At 38.2% G+C, this 18477-nt stretch overlaps 1 protein-coding gene across 2 annotated transcripts in view; it reads right to left on the bottom strand.

Moving 5' to 3' along the window:
* LOC306773437 (ELKS/Rab6-interacting/CAST family member 1-like) overlaps positions 1–18477 on the bottom strand; it is a 164278-nt gene that overhangs the window by 112454 nt on the left and 33347 nt on the right. Inside the window, exons 5-11 of one of the 2 annotated variants that reach the window (XM_079263249.1) lie at positions 12281–12537; positions 12020–12191; positions 7927–8001; positions 4996–5151; positions 2206–2298; positions 632–799; positions 383–550 (exon numbers count right to left, since the gene is read on the bottom strand). In XM_079263249.1, coding sequence (XP_079119375.1) covers positions 383–550; positions 632–799; positions 2206–2298; positions 4996–5151; positions 7927–8001; positions 12020–12191; positions 12281–12537 — 1089 coding nt within the window. The remainder of the gene's footprint in view (positions 1–382; positions 551–631; positions 800–2205; positions 2299–4995; positions 5152–7926; positions 8002–12019; positions 12192–12280; positions 12538–18477) is intronic. The other variant, XM_079263250.1, reaches the window with a different exon arrangement.

Below are 18477 nucleotides of genomic sequence, written 5' to 3'. Positions count from 1 at the left end.
TACCTGTCTGTGTGCTTCTCTGTCTTCCTGTGTGTGTGTGTGTGTGTGTGTGTCTATGATCTCTGCTTTGGCTTCTCATCTATACTCTGTCCTACAGCACCATCACATGGTTAAGATGCTGCATCACAACATATTTTCTGAATAATTTAATTTAAAATCATCAATATGTTGTAAAAACAGTGGGTCTCATGTTTGTTATAACTCATTTCTTCACAAAGTTTTCAAGCATTAATATTCTCTATATCATTTATATGCAAGTAAAACATCCTAAACTACATAAATGTGTCTTTAAGCAGAAACTCATGATGATAAACCGAATTAGGTACCACTTACTGGAGCTAAAATTCAGGAAACTCAATGTGTTTATTTGAAAGCGTCTTACCTTCTTCTGCAGGACATTTACTTTCCGTTCCTTTACGTCCAGCATGTCCTTCAGATCAGTGATCTCTCCTTGCTGAGTGCTTTTCTCCTCTGTTAGCTCTGATATCTGCTGACTCTTTTTAGAAAGAAGAGACTCCTTTTCTTCCAGACGGAGACGCAAGGCGTCCACCTGAGCACATGTACAAAAACCTGAATGTAAATCTGTTTATTTACTCAACACTGACTGAATGAAGCAGCACAAAGGTTTTACCTCCGTCTGTAGTATGGCGGCTCTCTGCTCCTTGGCGGTGAGTGACTCTTTTAGTACGTCCACATGCTGCTTACTGTCAGAAAACTGATTGTTCAGAGTCTCCAGTTTGGTCCTGAAAGCCAGCAACTCGCTGTCTTTACGACTCAGCTCCTGCTTTGCCTGGTCCATCTGAATAACACAGTATAAAGACAAGAAGAGCCAGTTACAGGATGTCTGCCTCTCTTCTCTTATATCTATATAATATAGTGAGCTTTTGGAGGTTTTTGTTATTGCTCTGTAAAATAAAAGGAGAAAATATGTCTAATATTCCATAAAAAGACTGTTTTTGCATTGTGCCAATGGGTTCCTTTAAAGTTAAGAAGAAATCACAAGAGGATTTCTGTTCCTTTGTAACCACTTTGCTCATGAAATCTCAGATGGTTGACCAGTGTTTCATCTGAAAAGCAATCAACAGTTAGACACACATGGACATCATGCAGTTTTAGTCTCTGCAGTGTGTATACAGGTTGTGCATTTGTGCTAAATAGTCAGGTCTTTTCTTGCATTTAGCTTGAGGTTATAAAATGAATCCTTTTTAAGGTCCAGTGTGTAGACTCTAAACCCATCTATTTGCATAAATTGCTGAATGCAACAAACTAAATGTTGTTTTTTCTACCCAGTAAAGCATGCAGAGAAAACCATGAGAAAAATGTTAAAAACGTGCTTCAGAACCAGCGTTAAGTTTGAATAAAACTAGCATGTTTTATTTATTCTAATTATTCATGCAGCTTTATGCAAATGCAGACACTTCTGCTACACACTGGAACTTTTTGTTGAAATTGTATGTTGCATGTGTGGAAATGTACAGATGAAGAGAACGGACCCAAACTAAAAGGAACTAGAAAAATCTCTTTGATTAAAATTGAAGCAAATCCACTCAGAAACTGAACTACCAGACTAGTTCACAGAAACCTCATGCAAGATGAAAGAGAAGCAGGTTAGAGATCCGAAACCCACAGCTCAGCACTGCTGGATTCAGTCTGTTTAAATTCTGCAGCTGGATCAGTCAGACTGTAGAAACAACCATTTCTGTCAAAAGCCACATGTCACACACACACAGCGTTGGAAATAAATACCTGGCTCTGCTTATATGAGCTAACGCTACAGGTGCACTATAAATACCATTAGATATTGTGTAAGAAATCATATCAGAGTGTGAAAACATGTTTGCTACCTCAAAAGCAGAATTAGTGGCCTATTTAGGTACATAACCAGCATTGTGGCACATATCTGTTGTCAGGGTGACGTAAAACAGAGCAGTTAAAGAAATCCTGGTCATGTTTAGCCAGCTTTGGGGTTAGGAACCATGAAATTTACAGAAGAATTTTAAGTAGCAAGCTTAATGTCATGATCCAGCTGTTGTGTGGACAGTGGACATCTGAGTGTTGTAGTTGCTTTCTGTTGTCTGAACACTACTGGGATTCTACTGAGGGACTACCCAAGCATCCTCAGCCCATCAGAGAGAGACAGAAAGGCAGAGAGAGAGAAGAAAAAGGGACAGAAAGCTCAAATAGACACAGAGGTGCGTCTCTTACTGCAGACACCTCCTGCTGAAGCTGATTGGCTTGTTGCTTTAGCTCCTCCTTCTCTGACTGGCTGTGAGTTAGCTCCTCTTTCAGCTGTTCAACCTGGCAGGAGAGGAGGCCGTCATGGGTGCTTCGTATCAGGCTAGCGTGTCCTTTTGTTTGTCTCACCTGTGCTTGTCTCCTCGCCTCTTAGCTCTTCCCAGCAAATGGGGAAGAGAGGCAGAGTTGCAAGAAAGGGACATGAGATCTACCCATGTTGCACTGCATGTCAGCTGTCAATTTTGTCAAATAAACGCCACCGAACACGTGACAAAAAATAATGATTCAGTTTTGATTATTACAAAAGGAACATAGGATATAAGGGTGGAAAATAGAAACAAACATTCAGTTTAAAGTATTTTGACCGTTTTAATTGCCCGTTTTCATCAACTTATTGTTGAAAGTATTTTATCAAATATGCTCTTGTCATTTTATTTTTATTAAAGCTATATCATAAACACCACCAAGCAAAGGTTGGGACTCATGCACCCCCTGGATTTTATGGGAAAGTGGGTCTAAACCTTTGATTGGAGATCTATATCATTTAATTATAGCAAGATACTGATTACTGGGTCTTTAAATTCAGGATTAGAAATTATAGAAACCTTAAAAAAAATGGAAAAAAACACACTTGCCCACCTGTGATATTTTATTATTTGTAAGACTTATTTGTTTGACTGGATGAAATTAAATCAAGCAGCACTTTGAATGAGGGGGTTACAAAAATTTAGAATTATGTGCTTTTATCAAGGACAGTCCAGTATTTGCTGTGATAAAGGAGATCATAAAGACTGATCGCATTTAGAGAACTTAAATAGTTCTTATCATGGCTGATAATTTCACTGAGCAACCTTTGTAATAACCTCTAATCTAAACAACATAGGACACACTTGTGAATACTGTCCTGAACAAAACCAGCAAATTATCATCTTTCTGTTGACAAAGAACTCAGTCATTCCCAATCAGATTGGTTCTGGTTTATTAAAAGCTGACAGCATTCGTGACAGAATCTTTAAAGGGGTGCGATTATGGTGTTTGGAGTTTTCTGAGTTTTCTACAGTGTTACAGTGTTGAATCCTCATCAGACATGTGAACGGCACCGCTTTTTATCACCTAAACGCATGTTTGAGTTTGAGTTTGAGTTCCAGCACTCTCTCCGTTTGGTTTCCATGGCGACAAAAAACGCGTCGTTTTAGAGAGTTTTTTTCTACTTGGAAATCCTTGTGACATCCCGGGGGATAAGGTTCGGTGATTGGTTACCTTCTACTGGTGAACAAGGGCATGTACAAATACATCAGGCGGGTGGAAAACGTGGGATAAAGTTATTTCCAACGATGGCTGGTGAGTTTACCAAAGAGAGACATCCTGCTGCATTCGTTGCTGTGGGTTGCTGTTTTCCACTTTGTTTTCAGGGTCTGATTCAGGTTCCAACATGTAGGGCTGTATGCTATGTGTTGACATTGTGTTTTATTGAGTTCATATTAGCCTAATCCTTCTGTTTATGAGATGTTACAATGACGGCGAAAGCAGTTACGGTGCGCGCTCTCGATGTAGTGCAGTGGTGGGAGGCGGGGCTTAATGCGGAAGAGTCTCAATCCACTCGTTTTGCCCACAGGCTGATCTGACAGCCTATGGAGAGGGTCGGTCTGAAGTAAATAAAGCTATTTGTGACAATAACTTGATCAATCCCAGCCCTTCTGGTCTCAGGAATAAAAATAAATTAGCCTGAAATGCACATAATAGTTCCACTTTAAAGGTTTTCTCCATGTATCTATTGCTATCTACGATGCAGACAGAAACAGGAGAAAGATAACATTTTTCCTCTTTAGCATTTTTAACGGATCCTAAAAGCTGCATTAAGGGGCCTGTTTTCTAATTTTATTTACATCACCGTTAAAATAGATCAGTGTTGTACTTTTATTGCATAAAACATCCCGTTAGGGGGTTTGAAAAGATTTGGGGACAAAAATATAAATAATTCTATTTATCAGGTTGTGTAAAATCATTTATTGAATCTTTTCTCGTGTCGCAATTCCTTAAATTCTGTTGTGTCTTTCTGTCTTTAGTAAGGGTGAAAAAATCAAATAAAAAAATATCAGGATTTTTTGCTTCACAATTTAAAGATTTTTTTTTTCTTCAAATAAATATATATAATCCATAATAAGGTTTTTGTCATTTCTATTGTTTTTATTGATCTTTTTACTTGTCTTCTTGGGCATTATAGCAGCAGAATGATGATCTGGCTACTGTGTTGTTTTTTTCCAAACTGAAATCAACACAAATGACAAGCAAAAAAATGTTTTGTACATTTTTTTTGTTTTTAATCTACAAAAATCAGTAAAATCAAAGATTGGTGAGAATCGCAATTTAAATCAAAACGGCAACCAAAAAATTGGAATCAAATCGAATCGGGACAAAAGCCTATCGCCACAGCCTTAGCCTTTAGTCTGGTCAGGTTAAGTGATCGACACGTTCATTTTAGACTATTATTCCTAAAAAGCTCTTTGCATTCTTTAAATGAATGTTTGTGTTTGTTTTTCTAATGAGAAACGATGCAACAAATCATAACCAAGTTAGAAAGAAGAGAAGGTTTCCTTTATGCTGTGAGAGGCTCAAGAGATTTTCTTTAAACAACAAAATCTACAAACGTCAATACTCAATTATTTAATTTAAGCTGAATGTGCTGAAGCACAGAGCCTGAAGACAAACAGCGTGAGGCTTAGGTGTATTTCCATGATAATGTTTATATGAACTGATTACCTTGTTCTTCATGAACTTGGAATGGGATCTGTAGACTTCCATCTGCTTGATCTCCTCCTCCCTCTCCTCACTGCTCAGAGCGCCATTAGACTTGAGCATCATCACCTCCTCTTCCAGCTCTCTCATGCCGCGCTCCATCGAGCTGATCTTCGCATCCTGGCAATAGATGTACTTATAAATATCATACTGATTCACTTAGGCCCTACATATCATCAATAATGAGATATTATAAACAAACCAGTTTTATTGCATATATTATATATACTGTTGTGTTATTAAACAGTCTGAGTTGGGAAAAAAAGCTCTGAGAAAACCACACCAACTGGCTGCGGTGAAACAGGCTGAAAGCTGCAGAAAGCAACTATAACACCAGATGAGCTGAGTTGGGTTCTTAATTAGTCCAGGTTCTCGATACGTGGTAGTGTGACCCAAATCATTCTTTCTGCTGACCTTGCCACTCTGGTCAGAACCTTTTTATCTGCGGCTTTGATGGCAGAAAAGAGACGTTGCTTTTCAGCAGCCTGGATGGTGTAAGAGCTGGCGAGGACTGATGGGTTTGTCCTCTCAGCCTTCTCAGGAAGTTGAGGGAGTTTAGATTGTTGGTTACAGGAACCCCAATAAATTTTATGCTCTGCACCTCCTCCATCACTGTCATATTGGTGTACTGGGGTGTGAGTGGGTCATTTCCTCCTGAGGTCTGTCACCAGTCCCTGTTTTATCATTCAGGCTCAAGTTAAGTGAAAAAATTCACCTCCTTCCTGTAATTCCTCACATTGCTGCTCTAGATAAAGCCAAAAACTGTCATGTTGTCTGCATATGATTTGATTGCCTGATGGGTACTGAAATTAGCACGGCTGTGATGAGTCATCAGCATGTAAAATAGTGGACGAAAGTCAAATCCTTCAGATGATCCAACAAGTTTAAGATCTAAAATGGCCCAAAATAAACTGTTGTAATCATTTCATGAAACCTGCACAATCTACATTTGCCAGCAGTTGTACTTTGTCTGTATAACTTTTCTTATTATTTATTTATTTTTTGCTATTTTAGCAAAATAAAGTAACTAAAATAAAAGTATCCAGACCCATCACTTACTATTATTTACAGGGGAATGCTGAAGTCCTAAATCTTTTTTATTTTGGTGCAAAACTTTAAATCCTGAGCAATCAGGAAGAGGTTTTTGTTCAGGAGTAGCCTGAGGAGTTTTTGTTGTTTTCTACTATTTTGCTGAAGATGTCATTCTACTACGGTAACCTTATTTTGTTTATTTGGTCAGAAGATGTAGGCTGTTAGGTTATACCCCCAGGATATAACATGTCTTTTAGTAATATGTCTTTTAGAAAGTCCCCAAGGCCTTTTGAAGTGCTGCTTTCATAGTTGTCTACCTTTACAAGGGAACTCTGAATCCCCCTGGTTCAGTGGTTACTCACCAGTCCTACAAATCTGATTTCTCTATTCTGCTTTTATTTATATGTATATATATATATATATATATATATATATATATATATATATATATATATATATATATATATATATATATATATATATATATATATATATATATATATATATGGTTCAGTGGTTACTCACCAGTCCTACAAATCTGATTTCTCTATTCTGCTTTTATTTATATGTGCATATATATATATATATATATATATATATATATATATATATATATATATATATATATATATATATATATCCTGTCCTACAAATCTGATTTCTCTATTCTGCTTTTATTTATATGTATATATATATATATATATATATATATATATATATACATATATATATATATATATATATATATATATATATATATATATATATATATATATATATATATATATATATATATATATATATTAATAAAAGCAGAATAGAGAAATCAGATTTGTAGGACTGGTGAGTAACCACTGAACCATATATATATATATATATATATATATATATATATATATATATATATATATATATATATATATATATATATATATATATATATATATCGAGTCAATGTCAAATCAATGTGAACGTTCAGATCAGTAATGAAAATCTGTCCTGCAATTTTTCGAGTTTTATTTTTTCAAACTGAGGTAGATTTTTAAAAAATATTTACATCTTGCAGATATATAACTGACCAATCAGAGAGGGCGTGTTGACTGATAGATTACCCACCAAGCTATGCAGGGGTCACTTTATCGCTGCTATTTCATTCAAACTTCATGGTCGAGCGTATTCATTATTTCTTCTCTGCTTCTTAAAGCAAGCAGCTTGCTGCTAAAGCAGATCTTCCAACTGTCCTACGGACATGCTAAAGTCCATTCTGAAGCAGCTGTGGTCCAGCTTTAGATCCTGAATTAAACAATCCACAAGTTCTCCTCTTTTTCCTGGAACAGGATGAACCCAGCGCCTCTTTCTGTCTTTTCTTTTGCAGTATCAGCACACTGTTGCCGTGGACCCTGCGAGTTTTTTTTTTTACAATTTTCATCATTTATTCACAATTTCACATCAAAATTTGTGGGTATAGACAGAAATGTCGATAATTTCATGTTGCATCAGTCCTGGTGTGTGAAGGTATTTAAGCATACCCAGTGGATTTTATTATTTGCAGATAGACATGAGGCTAGTTTTAAAAGTAATATTTTAAAATTTTATTTAAAGCACCTTAACAAAGCAATGCCAGATCTGTCATTCTGGAGGGCTTTTAAAGATTTAGAAAATATTCTAATAGAAACATATTTTATTCATATTCAGTGCATCAGCAGCAGCAATTTATTTATTAAATAAATCACTGTGTACTTATTGTAAATGCAGATTAGACTGGATTTAAAATACCTAAGCAGATATTATTTTTTGTATATTTTTAACAGGACATACAGCAACAGTTTTCAAATATTGGGCTGAAATGAAATGAGTGTTTACCTTCATTTCGATGACCGTCTGCAGGGCCTTGGTCTTTGTTGACTCTGGAGCTGCTTCGTATCTCCTGTGCAGCTCCTGAGAGACAGACACACCACGCTGGTCAGCAGATGACAAAGATGATGACACAGAGGGATGGAGCAACGGAGGAGAAGGTCGGGGAGAGGAGGCAAGAGCAGCTGATGGGAAGGGATGGCGTGAGGGCTGGATGGCGGGTGTGGGCCTCGGAGCGGGAGCAGGGAAGGATGGAGAGTGCTGGAGGGGAGGATGGTGAGAAGGATGGACTGAAGATGCAACAACAAAGCAGGGCACGTGGGGGGGGCAAGATGAAGGATGGATGGAGTGACGTCTAGGGGGAGGGGATGGGGCTGGGAAGGAGGGAGAAGAAGAGAGAAGGGGATGGTGTGATGGAGAGAAAGGAGGAGAGGGCAGGAAAGGGGGAGATACATGGAAAGGAGGTGGAACAGGAATGGATGGAGAAACAGGAAAGGAAGGAGAGGCCGGCAGGAGATGTTTCCCTCTGGAAGCGCCAGCTTTTAGCCTCCTTGGATCGATTCGGCCATCGAACATCGTTGCAACCGCAAGGAATGATGCTAACTAAGCTGACCCTGTTTCAGCCCAACAGTATATGTGAGGAGGAGATCAAATCTGACAGTCTGAAGTGACGCTGATTCAGTAAATTACCTCACACGCTTCAAAGTCAATGGTTTTAAGTTAAAAGTAAAATGTTTAAAAGTCCAAATGGAACCGAATGTGTCATAAAAGAAATAAAATCCAGTCTCTTAAACTTTAAATGATTGAAAACCAATCGGTAGCTTCTCCAACATAAGCAAATATTAGCTTATCATCAGATACTATCACTGTGATACACAGCAATTCCCTTTCCTTAAAATAATGATCATAAAAAAAAAAAGAAAATCTTCCAAAGATTCAGCTGCACTGATTTACGGAGCAAAACTAAACAAAATCCTATCGGTCCGATGGTTGTTACAACATCCCAACTCATGAGTCAAATGAAGTATGAGCCAGAAGGGAGAGTCCGGTGAAGTGGTTGATGCAAAGGCACGAAAAGAAAAGATGGAGAGGAGGCGAGAGGGAGGGAATGAAAGCAGAGGGGAGGATGTAGAAGTAAATGCATCACTGCTTTTCTTTGGAAACTTAGAGGCTAACAAAGACAGCTAATGCAGAAGCCAGAAAGCATGAAAACCCACATATGTAAAGGAGACAGGGGGGCTCCATCGCCACAGGCACAGAAAAGCACAAACAAATTAAAAAAAATATGGAAAAAACAGACAAAAGCAACACTTTTCAAGCAAAACAAAATAAAACTGGAACATTTAATAACAGCTACATCCATATAAAAATGAATTTAGTGTCTTTTAACATTTCAGGTCATCTAAGCTGATTCACTCCTAACAGGTTTTATTTTTCAGGTAATGCAGTAATAAATTAGCACTGATAGTTATGTAAGTTATTTATGCCTAGCCCTGTTCCATAGGAACATGTGCAGAAGGTTTTGCAAAGCTCTGCACCTGCAGTTCTTGGCCGATTGCAACATCGTTTAATGCAGAAAGCCTCACACTTGACATGGCTGTGATAGTTGTGCCACTGTGGATGCAGAGATGCTAAACAACAACTAGTAAGACAGACAGCATGATGAAAGGGATTCTCCACTTCTCCAAATGTCTCATTTGGAATGACAGAGGAAAGAATAACCAGAGCAGCCATCTATTCTTATTAAGGAGGAATAAATCTAGGACAAAGTGGAATTATTCCCGATCCAATTGCTTCTAATTTTTTCACTAGTTCATGGTGCTCAGTTATTATAAACACACCGTCATCTGATCAAAGCTGTTTGGTATTTAACCAGTTAGTTTCCTTGTTACCTGAACATCAACTTTTTCAGGGGTTAAAAATAAATCTTTGGTTTGAAATTTGGTGCAATTCCATTTTGCTGATTAAAAAGAAAAAAATATCTAAAAGACGTGAAGAAATCAAGTCTTTTTGCAAAGCACTGTGGTCTGCAAACAATACAATCAAATTTAAATAAAAAAGAAATATTTCCTTTGGTCTTTGCACTTAATTTTCCAAAAGGGCATTAAGTATCCATCTGATAAGTTGTCCAAGTTTTAATCAAAGGTAAATCATATGTAATCTTAATCATTGGGGCCTCAAAAACTACTTCCATGCCACAGCTTTGAAGAAGGTTTAATGGGCACATTAACCCTTTAGGTGACAGAGTTTTATCTAATCTTAAGTTTCCGAAATATCCAGTTGTCTCTTTAAACTGTCTGGTCCACCTGTGATGCACTTCCTCATTTTCAAAACACACCTAGCCATTATCATTGATATTTATAGCTCTAATTGGACTTATGATACTCCTTCAGCTTTCTTCAGCATCCCTTTCACAGCCGCTAGATGTCATCCCAATCATCATCCCCAGGGGGAAAATATACCCCTCCAGAATCATTCGTCATTCATTCCTAACCGCTTAATCCAGTTCAGGGTCACGGGGAAGCTGAAGCCTATCCCTGCAGGCTTTGGGCAAAAGGCAGGGTACACCCTGGACAGCTCACCAGTCCATCACAGTTTAGAGTAACCAAGTAACCTAACATGCATGTCTTTGGACGGTGGATCGAACCAGCGAACCTTCTTGCTGTGAGGCCACAGTGCTAACCACTATTCCAATGTGCAGCTCCTCCAGAATCAGTGATGGCTAAGGTCTGGGAAAGTTCTTCATCAACAGTGAAAAAGCATTTTGATGTGTTGCTGCTTTCTCTGTAAATCCACTGTGCATCACCAACTATCAGGGCTTTGTCATCGGCTTCGTGTGGCGTCTTTCAAACACTATTTCTTTATAAATTATGAAAAGAGCTCCCACCCTCCCCTCACTTTGCCTCCCTTCCTTCCCTTCGTCTACCAATTGTGTTACATTTAAGAGGCGCGAGTCTGCCATCTAGTGGTGCAAAGTGGTAGCAGGTTTAAGATCTCCTGGGGACATGGCCAGGCGCTTGTTGTAATTTTGCATCTTTGGCACTTAGAACGTTAAATTTCCAGGGAAAATGCTTCCTTATAAGGATATTCTATTTGTCAATTTAAAAGCTAACACCTGGCAATAGACATTTAACTTTTTATCTTTACACCCCCAATAACAAGATAAATTGTTTCTCTTAAAACGTGCATTTTGAGGGTGGAAAACTGATTCTTTTATTGCAACATGGAAAGGTTCAACTAAGAAAAATTAATGTATCCTCTTTCCTTTTAACATTTCACTCTGAGGTAAACATACAGCCATATTTCACATGGAACTGAACACTGAATACTCTAGCTATTGGACTCAACACGCTGATGCAAAACAGCTAAATTAGCCAAAAATTTGGCTTACTAAAAAGAAGAAAGAAAAAGTAAAATACATTGTTGCTTCATTTTATTTACACTCACCTTCCTCTTCCCATGTTTATTCATCCATGAGAGAAATACCTCAATAAAAATTAATTTTGGGACAAATTAAGGTTAACTTCTTTCATAAAGAAAATAAGTTAATAAAGAGAAGAAAGAAGCTAATTTTCTTAGTGTTTGGAGGTCCAGACAGATTTCATCATGGCTGCTATGGATAGTTTTGGGTCATTTTGTTACTTAAGAAGGTTTCTGCAAAAAAATAAAAAGACTTTCTGACAAAAAAATTGACCATCTTTATGTTGTTCTTTAATAATATCTGACCAGGAGGGGGCGCTGTTGTATTAAAAAAGGATTGCTTAATAAACATGGAGTTAAAACAGCTCAGAATGAAGCTGGAAAGGAAATCAAAATGGGCAGAAGGAAGAAAAATAAAGAGAAAAAATAGGATCAAGTGCAGATTCCTGTTTAGCTGTTTGTGCACGCATGTGTGTATGTATGTGTGTGTGTGTGGATGTTTCTGTGTTGAATTACAGTGTTGAACTATGTGCCAAGCCTGTTAGCTGCCAAGGGCCTTGCTTGGATATGACATGCTCTGATTTGAAGACATCTGGCTATACACAAAGACACACCCCTGTACAGATGGGAAAACTTGCCTGCAAATGTTTCTGCTTCTTTTTTGACAATCACACACACGTACTTCTCTGAGTTGAAGCATCTCTTTGTCTTTTTGCTCTAGCAGGCCTTCCAACTGGTGGATGGTCATCTCTGCATCAGCGAGCCGCCGCGTCCTTTCGTGGTCTTCCTCAGTTGCCCTTGATGACAGACCCTTACTCTGCAACATTTCCAGTAACTTCTTTATCGATTCATCCCTGAAAGACAATAAAAATATCATTGTGATGCTTTATTTGTCAGCAACATGAGCATTTTGGCATGCTGTCATTCTCCCCAAGTGATTTACCTGGCAGTTAGTGTGTGTTTCTGTGTGTCTATCCTCAGCTCCATTTCTTCTAAAGTCTTTCTCAGGAGGAAGAGCTCTTTGACCTGTCGCTCATACTCGCCATGGAGACGCAGGAAGTTCTCTTCTGTCATCTCTTGAGGGGAAATGGACTGGTTTCCAAGGCGACCGGTTTCTGAATAGTCGGACTGGAAGAGCTGGTTGAGATCACGCTGGATTCGGAGCTCATCTTGCAAAGCTTGGATGGTGCACTGGAGATGCTGGCAGGAGAGACAGAGGAGAACAGTCAACAACTATGAGCATATGGACTGGGAGGTTGTGGTAGGGTGGGGGGGAGTTAAAGACTTCGACTCTTGTATGGTGCAATCACACAATAAAACTTTTGCAAAGGTCTGGCGTGGATGTTGATCAAAGATCCATTCAAAGTGCATTTAGGGAGCATTTAAATCAAAACAAAGAGGGTGGTAATTTGTGGTAAAACTAGAGTTATAAAGAGCGTTTTGCTTCTGTTGATGGTCCTTTTGTCACTAAAACAGTACTGGGCATAACCGTGAGAAAAAAAACACAGACCACAATATTAGGCTTAAATCGGCATGAAAGTATTGATTTTGTACATTTTCTTTCATTAATTTTGCAGTTATTGGGGACTGGAATTGTTTAGAAAAAAAGTACCAACCATGTCATCTTTTGAAGAACTTAAAGCTCCAGCATTAAAATATTATGGAGCTCTACTGGCAGAATATTCCTAACTAAATTCAACACGGTTAAATTACCTGAAAATGAGAATTGTGGTCTTTTTTTATGTTCCTGGATCTTGTCCGTTAAATTCTCTATTCTCCATTAATCTGATTAAATGAACTGAGTCTAGTGGTCGTTGTTTTCTTCTGACACTGAGTAGTTTACAGCATACTGCAGCATTATTTCTGTAAGGAAGCGTAGAGCTGTTATCCTAATAAAAAAAAAAGTGTGGGGCCTTTTCAAGTTATAACGTTATAGTTTATTTTAAAAACCTGAAACTATCACATTATAAGTTTTATTGTATAAAGTGAAATATATTACATTATTATGTGATATAGTTCAGATCCACACCTTTTAAAATTAAAAGTATGCTTACTAATTTCTGTACCTCACCCATCCACTGACATTAACCTTCCCTTGCAATGCGCAATACAATAAAAGAAATCAAGCAAACCAGGTAAGGAGAAGGAAAAACTTCTGTTCATCACATTTAAGTTTTTTTTTATTTTGTGTCTGATTTTTAAATGTAAATATTGTAAACTTGTAACAATGCAAACCTTTGGTCATTTTCTATTATTATGATCTGAGAAAAACTGGTGCTGAAGGTTAAACATCCTTAGCATGGTCAATGTTGAATCAAACCTTCAATCATTTAGTAATAAGACCTTGTTAAGACATTCATTTGGGACATTAAAAAGAAAAGGGATTCCTAATATGACCAGAACAGGCAAACACACAGCGTTTAAAAAGAGTATTTCGTGTTTTGTGTGTGTGACTGGCCAACGAAGTTCCTCCTATATACTCTTATATGCATGACAAGAAGATGTTGAAGCATCATCAGGTTACAATCCACAATTTTACTGTTCGATGTCACTACACGATGTTCAGACAATTGTGCTCTGTAATTTAAACAGCCTTCAAAGCTTTGCTTTACATAAATGCTGGAAATGTTATCTTATTCTAAAAGAAACCTGATTCGAGGTATTGAAAACGTCTCTTGAAAGAAAGCATGGAAAGACATTTCTAATGCTTACTGAGAGACAGTTGAGACATCTGATCCAAATCTGAAGAATCGACCCAAGAAAATGTGGTGACCAAAGTGCACGTTAGATAAGTGTTTAAACAAATAAATCCCATTATGACAAATTTGTACTTTAAACCAATAAATGATTTGGATCAAGGCTGATCTTAAGTAACTTGTGACTGACAGACTGAGGCAGCATACATTACTGCTCTTCATTCTTTTATATAAAACTGAGAAAATGGAAATGGCTCTTTTCCATTTTTACACTTACACCAAGCTTGAAATGTAAACGGTTTTATTCTTGACCACCTTCAACAAGCTTTCTTGGAATGTAGTCGGGAATAGTTCTCCAGCTCTTCTTTACATGTTGGATACCTTTTGTTCACTTCACTGTACATATAATTCTACATTGATTTGGTAATTTCGAGTTTTGGGTTTAGGGGGGATTTATCACTCCATAACAACTGTAAGCCATTGCTTTTATTCCAGTTCTTGTGTCAAACCATTTCCTGTTTCCCTGTTTAAGGATGACTTCTTGACAACCGTACTTCCATAGAGATCATTTCTGAAGAGGCTGCAGTCATCAGTAGATGCTTAAAGATCCAATTGCATCTCCCAGATCTTGTAACAAGTCTTTAGTGAATTTTTTTAACTGTTTTTTAAGGACATCGATACTGTTCATCTGCTGCAAACAATTTTTTTTAGGTCTGGTTCTTCTTTTTTTTCCTTCATTCTGGCCTCCTCTTTTCCAATTTCCTAAATTTTTTCGAGAACAGACTGCACACCAAGCAAGATTTGCCAAGTTTTTAGCTAAGAGCACTTTGTCAATGCCAAACTCCCATTTTATGCCAGTCAAACTATGATATCATTGGCAAATTTTATACATACATCTTCAGAAATGTGAACAATTTGTGCGTTTTTGTGTTTGGTTAAGTAAGAAAATGCTTTAAATTACTTTTGAACACTAGTTTCTGATACATATGGACACAACACCAGTTTGTCCTTTAAATTTTGGGTATTTTTAACCATAAAAGCTTAAACAAAACATAGAACTATTATCTAAAACAGCTTAAAATATTACAAGGTCATTTGAGTCATTGGAAGACTGTGATGGCCTGCCATCTCAGTTTGTTTGTATTAGGTGTGATTAGGAGAGAATGTAATGCACCTGCAGAGGTGGGAGTGGCTTAACTTATAAAGCCTGCTTTTGCTAGACTCACTCCCTGGGTTTCTCTCCTCTGGCTGGGCAGCATTTTCTCTTACCATCACGGTAATTATAATTTGTTAAGCTTTGGGTTGCATTTTTGAACAGCATTGCACACATGTTCACACAACCATTCACAGCATGTCACTACTGATATTTTACACACTCAGACCCCATTATGAGTTTGTTTTGAATAAGTTCGGTAAATAAAGAGAATGGGAATACTTCATCCTGTATTTGACTCCCTCTTTTGTTACCACTGTGAGCCCAGTTGGTAACAAAGACCAAATACAAAGAAATCAGAAGTGGAAAAACATTTTTTTTTTACACAGTGCAGTATGAGTTTCATCTTGAAAGATGTGTTACAAAACTGTACTGACAGATAAATACTGCAGCCATCATGGCTGAGAAAGACAAGACATGACTAGCCCTGAGTCAGACAAATGCAGTTCATTGTGTGTGTGTGATATCCCCAGACTATTAAAATGCGTCACACATAACCTGAACTGCAGCCAGGTCATCACCCAAAGAGTTATGGAGTATTTTTAGAGATAAAATAATACAGGTAGCGAAGAGCTGAGAGAGAAGCGCATGTATGATAACGGAAGTAAACAGGAGATTGAAAAGATTAAAAAATGAAAGTGAAGGAAAGTTAAAGAAGTAAAAGAAAACATTTTATCACTTCCCTGCTATTATTGTTTATCTACACTGATGAAGAAAAGAAGGAGATGAAAGGGAAGAGACAGATGAGTGGGGAGGTAAAGAAAAACAATTCCTAGATATGAAGGGAGAGAAAGGTTAAAAGCAAAAGAAGCAGATAGTCAGCAGCGATGTACTGTTTGCCTCCATAAACAGACACACAGAAAGTAAAAAGATTAAAGGTAATGAGATAATACTGCAGCAGTTGTCTCTTTAAAAGCCTTGCTTTGTGTTGAGACAGAGCGGGCAGCATCTCCCCAGCATCTGCCATCACTTCTACATCGCTACTGACACAAATAAAAGATGAATAACTAAGATATTTTAAATAATTATAAGTTCAGCTCTTGTTTTATTACTGGGCAAGAATGTGGATTGGTTTGCTGACTCATAACCCCCACCCCACACACTCTCACATTAGCTGATAGCTGACATTTCTAGGACTTCCCTGAAGACTTAAAAGAGGAAAGAGGGACGGAAAGCCTCATTTTCTTCACTTTCATATTCTTTTTGCCTGCAATGGCTCCTCCCTCACATGCAAGCAGACTCACCCATGCAACATAAATATGCCAAAGCTTCACTGAACTACATTTAAATATCAAGTTAAGTGACTTATTAATAATGCAAGAAAAACAATGCAAGGTAATCTGCAAAGAAAACGGGTGAATGTGCAGCATAAAGGGGATCTGAGTTGTATCACTTATTGCAAACAGACTGCAGCTTTAACAGCTTATCACCAAAGAGCTTTAGATGGCTTAAATTAAAACTAATCTCTAGTTGCTGCCGCATTTATGAATAAAAGGAAAAAATGTTGACAAAAGCAGTGTGGTGTGTCAAAAGGAAGAAAAAAAAAACCCAATCCTCATTACTAAACTTTATATACAGTACATATAGTATGATTCATCTCCTTTTTAGTGCGCTGTTTAAGCATTAAAGGAATGAGCCTTCATGTCTGCATGCATTATTGTCACACACGTACACGTCACATAGCTAACAGCGTGTCGCGGCTACAAAAATAATGCACACAAACATACACAAAGCTTCCGTGGTCTCACTCACACAAATGCAAATTAGCGAGTTTCCACAAGAAGTCAAGCAAATACAGCATGAGCGCTCACACACAACTTCAAAAGGCTACATGAAGAATTCAGAAGCAGAGCACGCACACACACACACACTCACACACACACACACTCACACAGCTGGAATGTAGAGCTGAGAAATGCCAGACCACGAGAGGGAGAGAAGGAGATGGGAGGGACATTTCATAGGAAGCCAGAGGAAAATAACAAACTGAGTGGGAGATAAGAGCGATACAGGGAGAAAAACTGAGTTGTTAACTGTGTTTGGCTGCAACAGAAGAAGAGGACAGTGAGATAGGCTGCTTTCTGTTTTATCTTCGCACTTTCTGCTGAGTCGTCTTTGGCATGGTCAACTTTGACCCTGTCAGACACTTCCTGATTCCACAGAGGATCGAGGAGAGGAGGGGGGGGTCACTGCTCCAGTCAAACAGACACACAAACACACATGAATGTGAAGTTGACGCATTAAGGAGCCATACAATGGCGCTAAAACGTGCATATCTGAAGAAACGGATTGCTTTCCAGTTTCTAACAGACTACTGATGCAACTTACTCTCAGTTTTCAATATATTTGCACAAATGAATCGTAAAGCAACAAATTTTGGCAGTAAATCTAAAGCGTGGGGCAAATCGCTTCATGTTTGCACATTTCTTCACACTTACATGATTATATGATTTATCAGGTGCACCTGTTTCATTGCTTGCAGAGTTCAGAGGAGGATGGGCAGACTGGTTGGAAATGATAAAAAGATAACCGTAGTAAATAACTACTGGTTCCGACCAAGGAATGCAGAACAACATCTCCAAGCACACAACACTTTTAACCTTGAAGCAGATGGGATTTGCAGAAGACAACTGGGTGTGTAACAACCCCTATCAGCTATGAACAGGATACTGATGATACAATTCACACAGAGTCACCAAAACTGTACAGAGAAGATGGAATCATGTTGCTGCACTGATGAGTCTCCATTTCAGCTCCACGTTCAGATGGTACTGTCAGAATTTGGCAAAAAGAACACTAAAGCATAGATCCTGTTTGGCATCACCAGTTAAAGCTGCTGGTGGTGAAATGGTGTGGGAGAGAGTTTCTTGGCACATTTTGGGTCCCTCGTACAAACAGAGACTGGCCATCTAAATACCACAGCCTAGCTGAGTGTTGCTGCTGACCATGTCCATCCCTTTATGATCACAGTGTAGCATGATCTGATGGATACTTTCAGCAGGATGATGCACCATGTCACAAAGCTCACATCATCTCCACTATGACAATGAGTTCACTGTCCTCCAACGGCCTCCACAGTCACCAGGGGCCTCATTTATCAAACTGTGCGTAGCAACGCTGACTACAGGTGGCGTACGTACGGAGAACAGGAAATGCAGCGCAAAAAAACTTCCCGATTTACAAAGCAGTGCGCACGCACGTCCCACGTCTGTTTCGCTTCATAAATCAGGA

The sequence above is a fragment of the Telmatherina bonti genome (assembly GCF_933228915.1).
Source record: "Telmatherina bonti genome assembly, chromosome: 23".
Taxonomy (NCBI): Eukaryota; Metazoa; Chordata; class Actinopteri; order Atheriniformes; family Telmatherinidae; genus Telmatherina; species Telmatherina bonti.
The sequence above is the reverse complement of the archived record's forward strand: the minus strand, read 5'-3'. Positions and strand labels throughout refer to the sequence as shown.